This window comes from Neovison vison, chromosome 4 (genome assembly GCF_020171115.1).
Source record: "Neovison vison isolate M4711 chromosome 4, ASM_NN_V1, whole genome shotgun sequence".
NCBI lineage: Eukaryota > Metazoa > Chordata > Mammalia > Carnivora > Mustelidae > Neogale > Neogale vison.
Genome location: NC_058094.1, coordinates 61,333,522 through 61,348,498, shown reverse-complemented (window position 1 = coordinate 61,348,498; position 14,977 = coordinate 61,333,522). Strand labels below are relative to the sequence as shown.

Here is a 14,977-nt window from a genome sequence, read left to right as displayed (position 1 = left end):
TTTGGTGATTTGAATCTGGGGCAAAAACAAAAATAAGAAAAAGTGCTGTAATGCATATTTTAATTAGTTTTCTCTAAATGTGAGGTTTTTTGGTGGTATACACTCCAAGATTTGTTTGGCTGATGAGACTCAGAAGTACCTGGGAGCACCAGCTTGATTCTGAGGAAATTCCCTGTGTAATCACTAGGATATAATCCCTTTTACCTCAGCTAAGTCAGTTCTCCCAAATACACTGCAATAGCATTTATTGAGGTAGGCACTTTGCATGCATGATATTTTCCAATCCTACCAACACCATAGCAATTTATATTCAGGTTACCATTTTAGAAATGTGGAAACATACCCAGAGTCATTCAGTCAATAGGAATTAGGGTCAGTATTGATGTTCAGTTGTGTTATTGCAAAGTACAGACATCATCCACACAAACCATAGTCAAAAGCCATACTCAACAACCAGAGAAGACAGAAGCAGTAGAAAAGACAGAAAAGTGGCATTCGAATGTCTCTTCCACCAGTTAGAGGTGTGTTATTCAACTTTTGTAGGGCAAATGGTCAACAGAATTTGGGACACTAAACTTCTTTTCTGAGGAAGATTGAACTGGTTTTCATGGAGTATCTTTTAGGCCTGTGATATTTGTTGTTTTCACTGATTTTTATTATTTGTTTTATATGTGTGTATTCATTGACATCTGTTATGTGCAAGGGCCTGGGCCAGGAGCTACAAAGGATGAAAAAAGGAAACATAAAGAAATAAGGTGTAAGTCTTTGGATCACTTGGGACTGATGATGATAATCTCAAAGATGAACTTGAGATAGACTGACTCTCTTTCCCACTAGATGGACCCTAGTGGAACGAGAGTCATGGTCAACCAAACAGGCACAAGCGGCAGAGGATAAATGCAGTTGTCACCAGTTCTGAGGATGCGGGGAGCATCACCAGTTGGGCTGTTAAGGAAGACTTCAAGATGCAGGTTCCACATATACTGAGCTTGAGAAGAGCTGGAGGAAGGACATCTGGGGTGGAAGAGAGCCTAGTAAGAGGTAGGAAGTGGGAAGCCATGGTGTGTTTGGATGAAATAGTGTTCTTGTTTGAATGAACTGCAGATAAGACTAAATTGGACTCAAGAGTCAAGTTCTGAAAATAAAGTTGCTTATGAAAGAAAAGCAAAGTCTTTAAAGCCTTACAGCATGGGTGTGAAGGCCAAGAGCTCTACTTCAGAAAGATTAAGCAATGCAATACATCAGTTTCAAGTCTAGGACCCTGAGAGAATGATACCATTGATAGGAAATAGGAACCCTGGAGGAACTGGTATGTACTCCCCTATTAGTATTCATGGGTATTCAATTGGAAGAACTATGGAAATGCAGAGCTATAATTTGTGGGGAGGGGCAGGAGAGATTGTATCAAGTAGTGGGTTACAAATCTAAGCAAAGTTGTGGTATGTCAAGACAGCTGGCAAAGAGATGAGTATGCAAGAGAAAAGGGTCAAGGACAGACCTCAGGGGTGTAAATATCAGCTAGTAGTAGTCGTAGCCATAGAGAGAAGTTGATGGGACGTAGAGGAGGAGCAGTAACAAAAATAGTGGAAAAAACAGAATTCAGTGTTTGGGGGTAAAAGGAAGGAAGAATTTCAGAAAGCTAAGTGATTTTTTCAACTGTCATCTCCTCGAGAGCAGGTTGGATAGCCTATTTCCATACCCCCCCAACAGGTGTAGTACAATATGGCACATATTCTTACATTCTTGGTGCTCAGTTAATATTAAATGAATGGTGTCAATGCTCCGTGAAGTTTGAGGAGTGGGAAGACTGTGAGAAGACCATTTGTTTTCATGATTAGGACATCCTGGTGATCCTATACTGTGAATTTCAGCCTTTATGTTTTAAGGAAAATAAAGGGGACAAAGATCTTGTCTGAATCAAAGACTAAGGAACATACAATATTGTCTCTAGGGCATGTATTCTGTTGGACCATAAATGACTGGTTTCCTCATATTATATATTGTCACTTAGCACTCTGCCTGATTGGGTGAGTGTGTGGCTGAGAATGCATATGACAGCAGGAGATGGAGGCCACCAAGATGTACATCTGTGGAAAAGAGAGGAGTCCATGCAGTGCGGCCCAAAAAATTACAGTAACATCTGTCAGAACCCTTGTGCTAGATGGACAGAGGGTTCCACAGTTCTATCTCATCAATACGTTAAATGGAAAGAAGTAAGGAGAACAAGAACCTTGGCATCATAGCACCTATGTAAATAAAAACACACATGAACCAACATTGTCAGTGTAATACAAGGGTACACATTTAGCTAAAGACATTCATTAGAGCGGGCATGTCCTGGGCAAGTGAGGGAATGAATAAACATCAGAATTAGGGTGAAGAGGAAAATAAAAACAAGGACCTTGAAAAAGATCAACAATGACGTATGTGACTGATGCATACTTTGTGGTGGACATCAAAAGGAAAAAAAAGGGCGTATGTGATGGAAGCACTTTTTCCATCAGATAAGTGTACTCTTTATTCCCCAACCCATATTTCACCCATCCTCCCATCCCCCTCCCCACTGGTTTGTTCTCTATAGTTAAGAGTTGGCTTCTTGGTTTGTCTTTTTCCTTTACTCATTTGTTTCTTAAATTCCACACATGAGTGAGATCACATATTTGTCTTTCTCTGGCTTATTTTGCTTAGCATTATACTTAACCCTATCCGTGTTGTTGCAAATGGCAAGATTTCTTTCTTTTTTTATGGCTGAATAATAGTCCATTGCAGGTATGTACATGTGTGTGAGTGTGTGTGTGTGTGTGTGTACACATCTTTTTTTTTTTCTAAGATTTTATTTATTTATTTGACAGACAGAGATCACAAGTAGGCAGAGGGGCAGGCAGAGAGAGGAGGAAGCAGGCTCCCTGCTAAGCAGAGAGCCGATGTGGGGCTTGATCCAAAGACCCTGAGATCATGACATGAGCCGAAGGCAGAGGCTTTAACCCACTGAGCCACCCAGGAGTCCTCTATGCACTTCTTTATCCATTCTATTGATGGACACCAGGTCTTCCTCTACAGTTTGGCTATTATAAATAATGCTGCAATAAACATACGATACATATATCTTTTTGAATGAGTGTTTTCGTATTCTTTGGGTAAATACCCAGTTGTGAAATTACTGGATCATATGGTATTTCTATTTTTAATCTTCGGGGGAATCTCCATACTGCTTTTCATAGTGTTTGCAGTGATTTACATTCCCACCAGTAGTGCATAAGGGTTCTGTTTTCTCCAAACCCTTGCCAACACTAACTGTTTATTTTGTTTTTGATTTTAGTCATTCTGACAGGTGTAAGGTATAATATCTCATTGTGGTTTTGATTTGCATTTCCCTGATGATTTGTGACGTTGAGCATCTTTGCATGTGTCTGTTGACCATTTGTATGTCTAAGAAATATCTGTTCATATCTTCAGACTATTTTTAAACTGGATTATTTCCTTTTTGGGTGTTGAGTTGTATCAGTTCTTTACATATTTTGGACACTAACAATTTATTGGATATGTCCTTTGCAAATATCTTCTCCCATACTGTAGGTTGCCTTTTAGTTTTCTTGTTTCCTTCATTGTACAGAAACTTCTTTATTTTGATGAAGTCTCATCAGTTTATTTTTGCTGTATTTTGCTTGCCTCAGGAGATGGAGCTCAGAAAATGTTGCTGTGCCCAATGTCAGAGAAATTACTGCCTCTGCCCTCATCTAGGATTTTTATGGCTTCAGGTCTCACATTTAAATTTTTAATCCATTTTGAGTTTATTTTTGTGTATGATGGGAGAAAGGGGTCTGGTTTCATTCTTTTGCATGTTGCTGTCCAGTTTTCCCAATACCACTGTATGTTCACTTCTCCCGTGTTGAAGATTGACTATATAGTTGTGGGTTTGTTTCCGGGTTTTCCATTCTAGCCCACTGATCTATGTGTCTATTTTTGTGACCATAACATACTGTTGTAATTACTACTGCTTTGAAATATAACTTGAAATCTGGAAATATGATACTTCATTTTGTTTTTCAGGATTGCTTTGACTATCTGAGGTCTTTTGTAGTTCCTTACAAATTTTAGAATTGTATGTTCTAGTTCTATGAAAAATGCTCTTGGTATTTTGATAGGGATTGCATTAAGTCTATAAATGGCTTTGGATAGTATGGACATTGTAACAATATTTGTTCTTCCAACCCATGAACATTGAGATGTCTTTTTTTTTTTGTTTTGTTTGCATCATTTTGAATTTCTTTCATCAATGTTTTATAGTCCTCAGAGTATAGGTCTTTCACCTCTTTCGTTAAATTTATTCCTAGAAAATTTGTTTTAGGTGCAATTGTAAATGAGATTGTTTTCTTAATTTCATTTTCTGTTGCTTCATTATTAATGTATAAGAATGGAACAGATTTCTGTACACTGATTTTGTACCATGCGACTTCACTGAATTCAATTATCAGTTCTAGTAATTTTTTGTGGGTCCTTAGGGTTTTCTATATATAGCATCATATAACCTGCAAATTAAGTTATATTTCTTCCGTACCAATTTGGATGCCTTTTATTTCTCTATATAGTCTAAATGCTGTGGCTAGGACTTCCAGTACTACACTGAATACAAGTGGTAAGAGTGGATATCTTTGTTTTCTTCCTGATCCTCGGGGGAAAAGCTCTCAGTTTTTTACCATGGACTCTGATGTTGGCTGTGGATTTTTCGTATAAGGCCTTTATTATGCTGAGGTATGTTCCCTCTAGAGCTATGTTGCAGAGGGTTTTTATTATGAATGGATGTTGTACTTGGTGAAATGCTTTCTTGGAACCTATTGAAATGATCATACGGCTTTTATTCTTTCTCTTACTGATGTGACTTATCATGCTGATTGTTTGACAAATATTGGACCACCCTTGCATCCTGGCAATGGATTCCACTTGACTGTGGTGTATGATTTTTTAAAAATTATTAGATTCAGTTTGCTAATATTTTGCTGAGGACCTAGGTCATTAGGAATACTGGCTTGTAGTTCTCTTTTTTTGTAGTATCTTTCTCTAGTTCCATGTGTGATGGAAGTATTTTTACAAATCTCAAAAAACTAAGTGTAGTAAAAAGTTCACACAATAATCAGTGAGGTGACTATATAGATTTTACATTTATTATGATTATTAGCAAACCAAAAATATAGAAACAGCACATACTATCTATATCTATAGTAAAATTCAAGCATATAATGTCTATTAATTTGGATCTCAACTCAAAGTGACATCAGGTATGTTAGGAGCAGCAAGAAGGGTGTGGTCGTATATTATAGATGGAACAGAGTACACAGTGTTCCACCCACAGGTTCTTACAACACACACAAAAAAAGCATACCCAATGGTATAACCTAATATAATACTTTTTGTCTAATACATTACACATTACATAATTATCAAGCAGGAATCCAGTATTGACATTTGTATTCTAGTTTAAGAGTTACATTTACTAGTCCTTATTTTTTTTCCAATTTATTTATTTTCAGAAAAACAGTATTCATTATTTTTTCACCACACCCAGTGCTCCATGCAAGCCGTGACCTCTATAATACCCACCACCTGGTACCCCAACCTCCCACCCCCCCGCCACTTCAAACCCCTCAGATTGTTTTTCAGAGTCCACAGTCTCTCATGGTTCACATCCCCTTCCAATTTACCCAAATTCCCTACTCCTCTCTAACGCCCCTTGTCCTCCATGCTATTTGTTATTAGTCCTTATTAAAATGTATGTTCTAACAAGTCAGTTTTCTACTCAAATAATGAGAAGTGAAGTACAACTTGAACTCATTAGCAAGGATATTCTCTATATATACTAACTGGCATAAAATATGAATAGAGAGAAGGTTTATTTTACAAAGAATACAGGAACCATCCTTTCATATGTAGTGAAATCAGAGTCCTAGTTCTGCTTTTTCCTCACTTTTGCTAACCTGGAAATTGGACCCAACAGGGTCATGCAAACTTCCCCCCGATAGGAAGCCCCACTGCAGCCTAAGGCAAAGGGCTGTGGGTCTTTGTCTTTACAGCTTTCAATACAGAATTCCACTTGCTATTCCTTTGTTCTAACCGTTCTTTTTTAAACCTATCTTGAAAAGAACTATGGTTATCTTCATCCTCTGTCTCAGAGATGATTTCCATCTTCTGAATGATGAGTTTGATAAGCTCATGCTGTTTTTCCAGAAGAGAAGTGAGATCCTTCAGCCTAAAAAGATATACATGTCTCGTGAATTTACTGTCAATGATCCTTTCAGTCCTTGAGTGTAGAGAAGCCTAGGTTACGAGAGGTGTTCTATATCCAATGGGCTCTCTCAGGTCATAGCTTTGTGGTAGTCCTAACCTTTCTAAGCAATACACATTTTTTAAGGTTAGGTGTTCTTCTTAAGGTTGTGCTGTTAGTTCTTGGCCAGTTTACTTTTGTTCCCATTCTAAAGATTAAAATGCTGTTGCACAAAAAGAATAAGCAGCTTACCCAAGGTCACAGTTAGTAAGCAGTTGAATAGGGCTTTAAACTCAGGTGAATAAACTCTAATGCCCTAATGCTTAGCCACTGTACACTATATAGCTTCTCTAGGAATCCTCAAAATCTTTCAAAACTTTGATATATGAATTCAGATGGCTCATGGGAATGCAGTTTAAGATACTGACTGGAAAACTGATTGTTGAACTGCAGCAAATAAATTGTTGGGTCTCAAAAATTTCTCATGATTCTCAAAATACTACGACATCAGTCACGTAAAGTATGACTTAATATATGAGATAAACACAAATATACAATATAACCTTACACTAGACATCATTATTTAAAAGTTTTATGTTTCTCAAATACAGATATAAAGAAAAACACATACCGATATTTTTGCTTCAATATTTCTATTTCTAGAGATGTGTCAACATTTGGAATTTCCTGTCTTGTTTCTTTGGTGTGAAAAAGAAATTGAAATATACGCTGTGGGATAAACGATGAATAGTTACTCAGGTTGAACTCAATTCAGGAACTATTTCTTGAACGTGTGCCATGATTCAGCACTGCATCAGGTATGCTAGCACGACAAATAGCTAAGACATGGCTATGGCCCTTAAGGAGCTCACAGTTTGTTAAGAGAAACTGGGAGAGATTATGCTGAGTGAAATAAGTCAAGCAGAGAGAGTCAATTATCATATGGTTTCACTTATTTGTGGAGCACAAGAAATAACACAGAGGACATGGGGAGATGGCGGGGAGAAGGGAGTTGAGGGAAATCGGAAGGGGAGACAAACCATGAGAGACTATGGATTCTGAAAAACAATCTGAGAGTTTTGGAAGGGTGGGGGTGGGAGGCCGGGTGAGCCTGGTGGTGGGTATTATGGAGGGCACATATTGCATGGAGCACTGGGTGTGGTGCATAAACAATTCTGGTACACTGAAAAGAAATTTAAAAAATAAAATAAAAAAAGAAACAGGCATATAAAAAGCTATAAAACAAGTCATGCATATTATAATAAAGTACAAGCTATATAGATAAGATAGAAGGAGAAAATAAGAATGGAAGACTGCTTATGAAAAAGTATAACCAAATTATCTTATATTTTCTTATGAAAAATGCTCATCGCAAGTGGTGGTATTCCATACAAGATTAATTGTTCTCTAAAACCACACCATTATCTAACACAACTGGATTTCCCATAAGGATGTTTCTGAAATGCTATTTTAATATAAATTTTTAAAATTTAGTGTCTTTTAAACCATTGATAGACTGGAATGGGTCAAGGGCAGAAATGAAATGACCAGAAATGAGGCAATTCTAGGAATCCCAGCAAGACAAGAGGACAGTGCACACAGGTGATCCGGGAAGCCTAATAAACCAAACATGGGAGTCATTGGGTGTGAGCAGTCAGCAGTGGGGAAAAGAAACATCAAGGATGACATCTTGCACAAGCAAGTGAATGGTGTTGACATGAATTGAAAGAAACTTTGGAGAGAAAAGAGGCTTTTTCATTCTTTCCCTGCAGGGGGAATAAACACAGGAGAAGTGAAAAATGTGAGTTTCTTTTGCATGAGTTTGTTCTGAATATGCAGAATTGAGGTACCTTGAGACATACCAGTAAAGAGTCACGGTAGACAGCTGGATATAGGAGCCTGGAACTCAAAGAGAGTTTTAGGCTAGGGAATCAATTGCTGAGAGCCTTCTGTGTTTTAGGAGTAGTCACAACCATGGATATGAATGCAATTAAACAGGGAAATAGTGTAGATAGAATAAAGCCTAGGCCAATACTCAAATTGACTTTATCATTTCATGACCACACAATGGAAAAGTAATAAGCAAAGAATTGAGAAAAAAATATTCATAGAGGAGGAAGCCCAGGCATGGCCAGGATTAGCATCTAGTACTTCTGATCCTTAATACAGTCCTTTTCCATTATAATGCAGTGGCTTTCTTAGTCTTGGACACTTAGTATATTGTGTATAATGTACACTCCCCATGCACGTGTGTGTGTGTGTGTGTGTGTATATCTGAGCATAGGTACATATGTGCTCTATATTTGCAGATAGACCTATTCTTTGCGCGAATTATGTAAGTGGCATGTGACTAGGAAAAATGAAGCATACACTGTAGGAAAGATACAGGGCACAGCCAATCACCCACCCAAGCATCTGCCCTCACAGGGATGTGGTACACATTTAACACAGATGTTGTGAATGAGCCAGTAGGACAAATGCCTCCTTCCCGCTGCCCTTCACTTTCTCACTGTGGGTTAATCAGGCACTTAATTTTTTTTTTTTAAATCACAATTACTTCTTTTCCTAAGGGTGCCCTTAAGGATAACACCATGAATGAAGGTCAAACAGTATCATGTTACTGATGCCGACATTTTCCACATGTACTTACCAATAACCCTGAACATCTGGGTCTGTTGGGATACACAACGACGGATTTCTGGTCTACTCTGCGTAGGAACCAGAGGGGCAGCTTCTTCTCTAAGCTGGTATGAAGTTCCACCTAAAGTGCAGTTTGGATTGATTGAGAGGAATCATTAATAAGCATCTGGAATTTTTACATCACAGGAAAGCAACCATTAGCACAGCGAACTGAAAACTTGACTCCGGTGCCCTGCTTAACGCACAAGCAGCCGGGCTGGCCAGGTTCGCCGCCTCTCCGCTCATCCACTGACAAGATGGGGGCCAAGCAGTCTGCAGCCAAGGCAGACTGCTTAAAGAAGGAATTCAGTGGAAGTGAGCAGATGGTCACTCTTCAGGGACGGTGACTGACACCACCCACAGAAGACACCCCTGTCCTCTGGGGCGTCATCCAAAATGCACACCTGTGACAGGGGAGGAACTCGTGCTTAGATGGAGGACCACGACCGGAGCCAGAGGAAGGAATACAGCTGGTGCATCGAAGACTAGTACTCCACTGACTTTTCACGCGGTGCTATCGGGTGCAAAATGATTTATCCATGACCCATCTTGAGTCTAATAATTTCTATTTTCAGAGATAACAATCATTTGTTGTCATTTAATGGGTTTACCTTGAGTTGACATTTTACTTTTTATTTGCCAAATTGATCTTCTACTCATTTTTTGTCGTCCTTTGTGTCTGTTTAGATATGTTTATTGTAATTACCATGTAGGTGAGAGTTTGCTCTCTAAGTTAAGACCACTGGCTTTTTTCTATATGGGCATTTCAGTGGCTCACATCCACAAACGGTGAGATGCTAAGAACTTCCCTGGCCACCTGTTTAAAACACTAGCCCCTCTTCCACATAACACACTCTATCTTGCTTCCCATTTTTATAGCACTTACCACCACTTAACATGCTCTATATTGGTTCTAGTTTCAAGAACAGCTATGTTTTCTTGTATTTTATTCACAACACCAATTAAAAATTTTCTTTGGGTTTCTATAATAAATAGTTTCCAAGGTTCCTTTTTCCCTTGGATCTTAAGAGCAATATTCCTTTCCTCTTACAATATACATTTTTTCAGGGTCACATGTTATCATTCACTTACTAGATTGAAAAAGATTTATTCAAGTCTAGTGCCTGCCAACAGACAAAGCACATGATGTGTCTTAACCCTGTTCATTTTCTACATAGGACCTGCCAGATTTCCTTCCTTAAATATGGTCCTAGGGAGAATGGCAAGCAGAGCTTCAAGTCCAACCTTGGTGGGTCTGCTGGCACCCTCCAAGCATGGCTCCTGTGGGCTCAGGACTGATTTGCACCTCCTCCACCTGGTGGCTTTCCCATGCTGGAGGTAAGTGAGTTCCATGGCTGTCTCTCGTGATGTGCCTGTCCGTGTGCAGTGTTGACAGCTGTCAGCCTGTACTGGAAACGGGATACTAATGTGGGAAACTACAGAGCTCCAAGCTCCTCACAATACAACTCCTGTCTTTGAGTAACTGTTCCATCTCCCAGCATGCACTGCCCCAGGGACCTCTCTGTCCCTACTTAGGTCTGAGAGGACTCTGTGAAAAGACCAAATGTTCCTCTGTGAGAGGGCTGCTGCCGTCCCCTTATGCTCTGGTTCTGACGTGGCCTCACACTCAGGTTGTACCTCACAGAGTAGTACATGGATTATAGAAATTTGCGTAGAAAAACAACTTAGGGGAAGTAAGAGAATGACTTCCTGGTTTTCTAGCCAATGCTCTTCGTGATCCAAAACAAGGCAGATAACATAGGAGCACTTGCTGTGCCTGTTTCCTTTATAAGCCCTTTTGTTGCTGTGTTTCAGGGAAGAAGTCAAACGTAATACAGAATTGTGCTTTTCCTATTAACCTTATGAACTGGTTAGCTGTATTAACCGTGTAGTTTAGTGGGCTTCCGCAGACATCTTATGTAGTGATATTGCTTGTATTGTTCTTTTTATTTACTTTCCTTGACCTTGTCAAGAGTCGTCAGTTATGAGGTACTGCTGGCATGCCTGCGAGGAGGTTTCTGCATCTCTTTTCCTTTTCTTCCCTACCTCCCTCAAGTCCCACACCCCATCTTTGTTACAGTAGGAACTGGTCAGTTAGCTCTTCCTTTAATCTTTCTCCACCAAATAGAGATAATAACTGATTATCTTTTTTTTTTTTAAAGATTTTATTTATTTATTTGACAGAGAGAGATCACAAGTAGGCAGAGAGAGAGAGAGAGGAGGAAGCAGGCTCCCTGCTGAGCAGAGAGCCCGATGTGGGACTCGATCCCAGGACCCTGAGATCATGACCTGAGCTGAAGGCAGTGGCTTAACCCACTGAGCCACCCAGGCGCCCAATAACTGATCATCTTAAACACCACTTTCATTTTGTTCTCATTCTTCGGAAGAGCTAATAGCGTCCCACGCACTAATGAAATAACCTGAAGCACTTCCATCATTTACTGCCCTTTCTTTCAAAGCTAAGGTTTTCTGAGGTGCCTGGCTGGCTTGGTCAGTAGAACAAGACTATAGATCTCAGGATTGTGAGTTAAAACCCCAGGTTGGCAGTGAGATACTACTCAAAAATAAAATCTTAAAAAAAAAACAAAACAAAACACAAAGCTGAGGTTTTCTTTTGCTATTTTTTCATAAAGCCCTCTATAATCCTGAGCAGGCTTAGTGCCCTTTAAGGAGCCATCCTTCTAGGCCAGGCAGCCCTTCACCCCTCCTTAGCCACTTCTCATTCTGCCTTCAGCCCTTTGCTCCGGCCGGATCCTGCCCTTCTGGACCGGCCTCACTGCTCTTCTGAATCCTTTCTTTCAAGGTCTGGCTCACATGTCAACTCTTCCATGTAGCATTTCCTTAACTGTGTTTCCTTTAATTTTCTGGACCTAACACTTTAATCAGTTAATTTATATATTTTTGTTCTTTAAATGTGCCAGGCCGTCTGTATAATGTACAACTTAGTCACAGAACAGAGACTTGAAGCACAGTTCTAAGTTGACTTCGACGTTTTACACTCTGAATGTTCTGTTGATGTGCTCTCTAATTAGACTTCTTTTACGTATTAAAGTTAGCAAATAACTGGATGACTTTGGGCTGGGGTTCTGTGTTCACTCATGCTAAACTGTACTGTGCTCCACATGTGTCATGTACTAGAACACTGTTCAGAAATAAACATGTGCTCATGGATAGCTGAGTGAGTGGCACAGAAGAAAGCAGTGTGACAAAGAAAAGTGAAGAGAATAAAGTTAAATCTTACAATGAATTTGTCTTTCTCTTGAACTGGCCTAAGTTTCTGAATGTGTATGTTCAACTGGTCATCAGATATTTTTGAAGCATCAAATATTCCCATTCAAATTTGAAATTTAAAGACAAGGCAAATAAGAGCATAAAAATAGTTTTGCATTGTGTAACAGGAGACCACCTCACAGGATTCAGCAGCCAAGGACCCACCCAGAAGCCTCTTACTTGAGCAAATTTTACATCGAATTATTTAGAAAGATGTCAGGGATGTGACAAAGGAACAAAATCTCCTGGAGGCAGTGAACGTCACTTCAATATAACATGTGATGTGGGAACCTTGCAAGACTATGGCCAGAATACCAGGATCCTTGGAACAGTGGGGCTGTGACAAGACAGAACACCTCACACCTGTCACATCCTTATTTAGCAGCTAGCTACCTTGTTGGCCACATGCTGACATTAAAAGAGGCCCAGATAATTTCTCAGTTTCTCTGCTGAATTTTTTCTGAAAATCCTCATTTCTGAGTCTTTGACTACAGCAGGTACTACAAAGAATGGGCCCAACAAGCGCTATACGGTGTGGTACTTCTCAGCACTAACAAAATACCTGTTTTCAATACTGTTCGCAGAGATCAGCTATGCTCATACATGAATAATTAAGATGGTGTTAATTTCAAGAAGTTTTAAATAAATGCAGTACCTACCTGCATAGCAATCCTCTTCAACAATGCATGCTTCTGGACCTCTGCAATGTCGCCAACGGCCAAACCAATCTACAGTACAACACAGCACTGAGTCATCACCAGTTTAGTGACACCTAAAAATGCACTAAGATCTCTTTGGCTGCAGGGGGGGAGTGAGCATGTAACTGCCTCGTAGTGACCCCAACAGGGCTAACACCTCTTGCAGCACACCGTAAAGCCTATACACCTTGGTCACAATGGTAGCCACATGGGTTCACTGATTTTAAGTGTTATCATAAAACACTAGGAACACCCATCTGAAATTCATTTTAATTTAAGATAAAAATTTGATATTTTTGGAGAGGACAGGGTGCTAGAGGATCAAATGCCACTGGGGTAACCACGCAACACGGTTGCAAACTCCAGGAGTTGGGCCTCTCTAAGGTAAACAAGAGTGACTTGACAAATGGAAAAGTTAAATAGCAAGCCGAGGTGATGCAGAAATATATATCTTACATAGGTTTGGCAGGAAGAGGTACACTTCAAGGATGGGTGTGGCTTTGGTAACAAACAAAAACAAACAGGAACTCCATCTAAAAATCCGTGGCTTCATAGAATTAGGTGAGGGGAACCTGTCAGCTTAGTTCTACTCAATCCCAATTAAATCCACTTACTTACATGAGCTGACATGTATCTGTTAGTACCCGCCTATGCTGAACCAGCCTCCTGGATGCTGATGTTCTCAGAAAGTCAAGTAAACTGCATAAGGGAAGGGCTCAGTCTGTCCAGGTCACCACTGTATGCCCAGTGCTTAGAACCACAGCGGGGACAGAGCAGGAACACAAGACAGCTACTGAGTGAATGAGCAGCAAGAGTATACTCCAGAGCGTGCAGAGTAGCACTGGAACCACATGTAGTCAGCAAGTGGGCTTTATTTGGCAGCATAATTTTTTTTATTTTTAATTTGGAAGCCTTTCAGTGGGCATTCTCTCTAGTTTATATCAGCCTCCATCAAAACCCAGCTGTCTCATACTGAAGATACTTGCCTAGGATCTGAAGACGTCTGATCTTGTGAGTCAGAGAGTAGATAAATTACTATTAATTATAGCTAACATTTGTTTAATGCTTATCATGTGCCAAGCATCATTTCAAGTGCTTTGTATTAGCTAATTTTCTCTGCATATGCTAGAAAGTAGGTTTTATGACATTTTTCTGATTTGTGTCCCCAAAACTATGAAAACACAAGGAAGGGGCATCTGATTCAGACGAGGGTGATGGCAGGGAGGTGTTGGTTAAGATAATCTACCTAGGAGAGATGATGCTTGAGCTGAGTGTTGGGAGCTTAGAAAGAGTTAACCCAAAGTGAGGGGCCTTCCAGGAAAAGGAGAAGCTTGAACAGAGCCCAGAAAGCCCACAGAAAAGTCTGGCACACTCAGTGAACATTCACGGTACATGTCTGGGTAAATCCTGCCAACAGCAGGGAGCTGAGTGAGATCTGGGTAAGAATCAGATCATGAGGACCCTTGTGTGGAATGCTGATGGATTTAAACTGAATTGAAGAGTCCTGGGGATTAAAAAAGATAAAAAATGATGAAAAAAGCAATTTCAGCTTTTCCTTAGAACATCTATGTGATGACAATTGGCAGGAAGGATTAGACAGAGAAGTGAGACAAGAGAGCCTCTTTTCACTACTGCAACTTTATGGAGGAGGAACCATAAGGGTGTAAGCCAACTGAAAGTAGGCATTTGAGGCAACTATTTACTGGGAGAAGTTAGGGAAGGGCAGAGCTGAATCTAGAGTATCTTCCAATGATCTGAGTCAGATAACCAGGAAGGTTCTACTGAGAGGAACAGAAGAGCTTGAAGGAAAGAAAACATTGACAGTCTTGGCTCTGTTGGGTTTGATTTTCTTCTGGGATGTGCAGGTAGAGATGGCACCCATGCGTGTATTACTGCTAGGCCAAATCCTCTTCTAGATGATTATCTTCTAAAACATAAGTGATTCTAAGGGAAGAACGTGGGCTTTATGTCGTTCTTTATTATTCTTAGTGCTATCCTTTATTTTTCTAGGTCAACAACATAAAACTCTGGAGTTGCATCAAGTAAGTGAACCAAAATATTAAGTAGTTGA

The 14,977-nt window shown here is 39.8% G+C and overlaps 1 protein-coding gene across 1 annotated transcript in view; it reads right to left on the bottom strand.

Moving 5' to 3' along the window:
• Positions 1–5,700: 5,700 nt before the first annotated feature.
• TRPA1 (transient receptor potential cation channel subfamily A member 1) overlaps positions 5,701–14,977 on the bottom strand; it is a 64,340-nt gene continuing 55,063 nt past the window's right edge. The window contains exons 24-27 of the mRNA XM_044244465.1: positions 12,868–12,936; positions 8,910–9,020; positions 6,891–6,988; positions 5,701–6,244 (exon numbers count right to left, since the gene is read on the bottom strand). Of these exons, the coding sequence (XP_044100400.1) occupies positions 6,034–6,244; positions 6,891–6,988; positions 8,910–9,020; positions 12,868–12,936 (489 nt within the window). The 3' untranslated portion in view covers positions 5,701–6,033. The remainder of the gene's footprint in view (positions 6,245–6,890; positions 6,989–8,909; positions 9,021–12,867; positions 12,937–14,977) is intronic.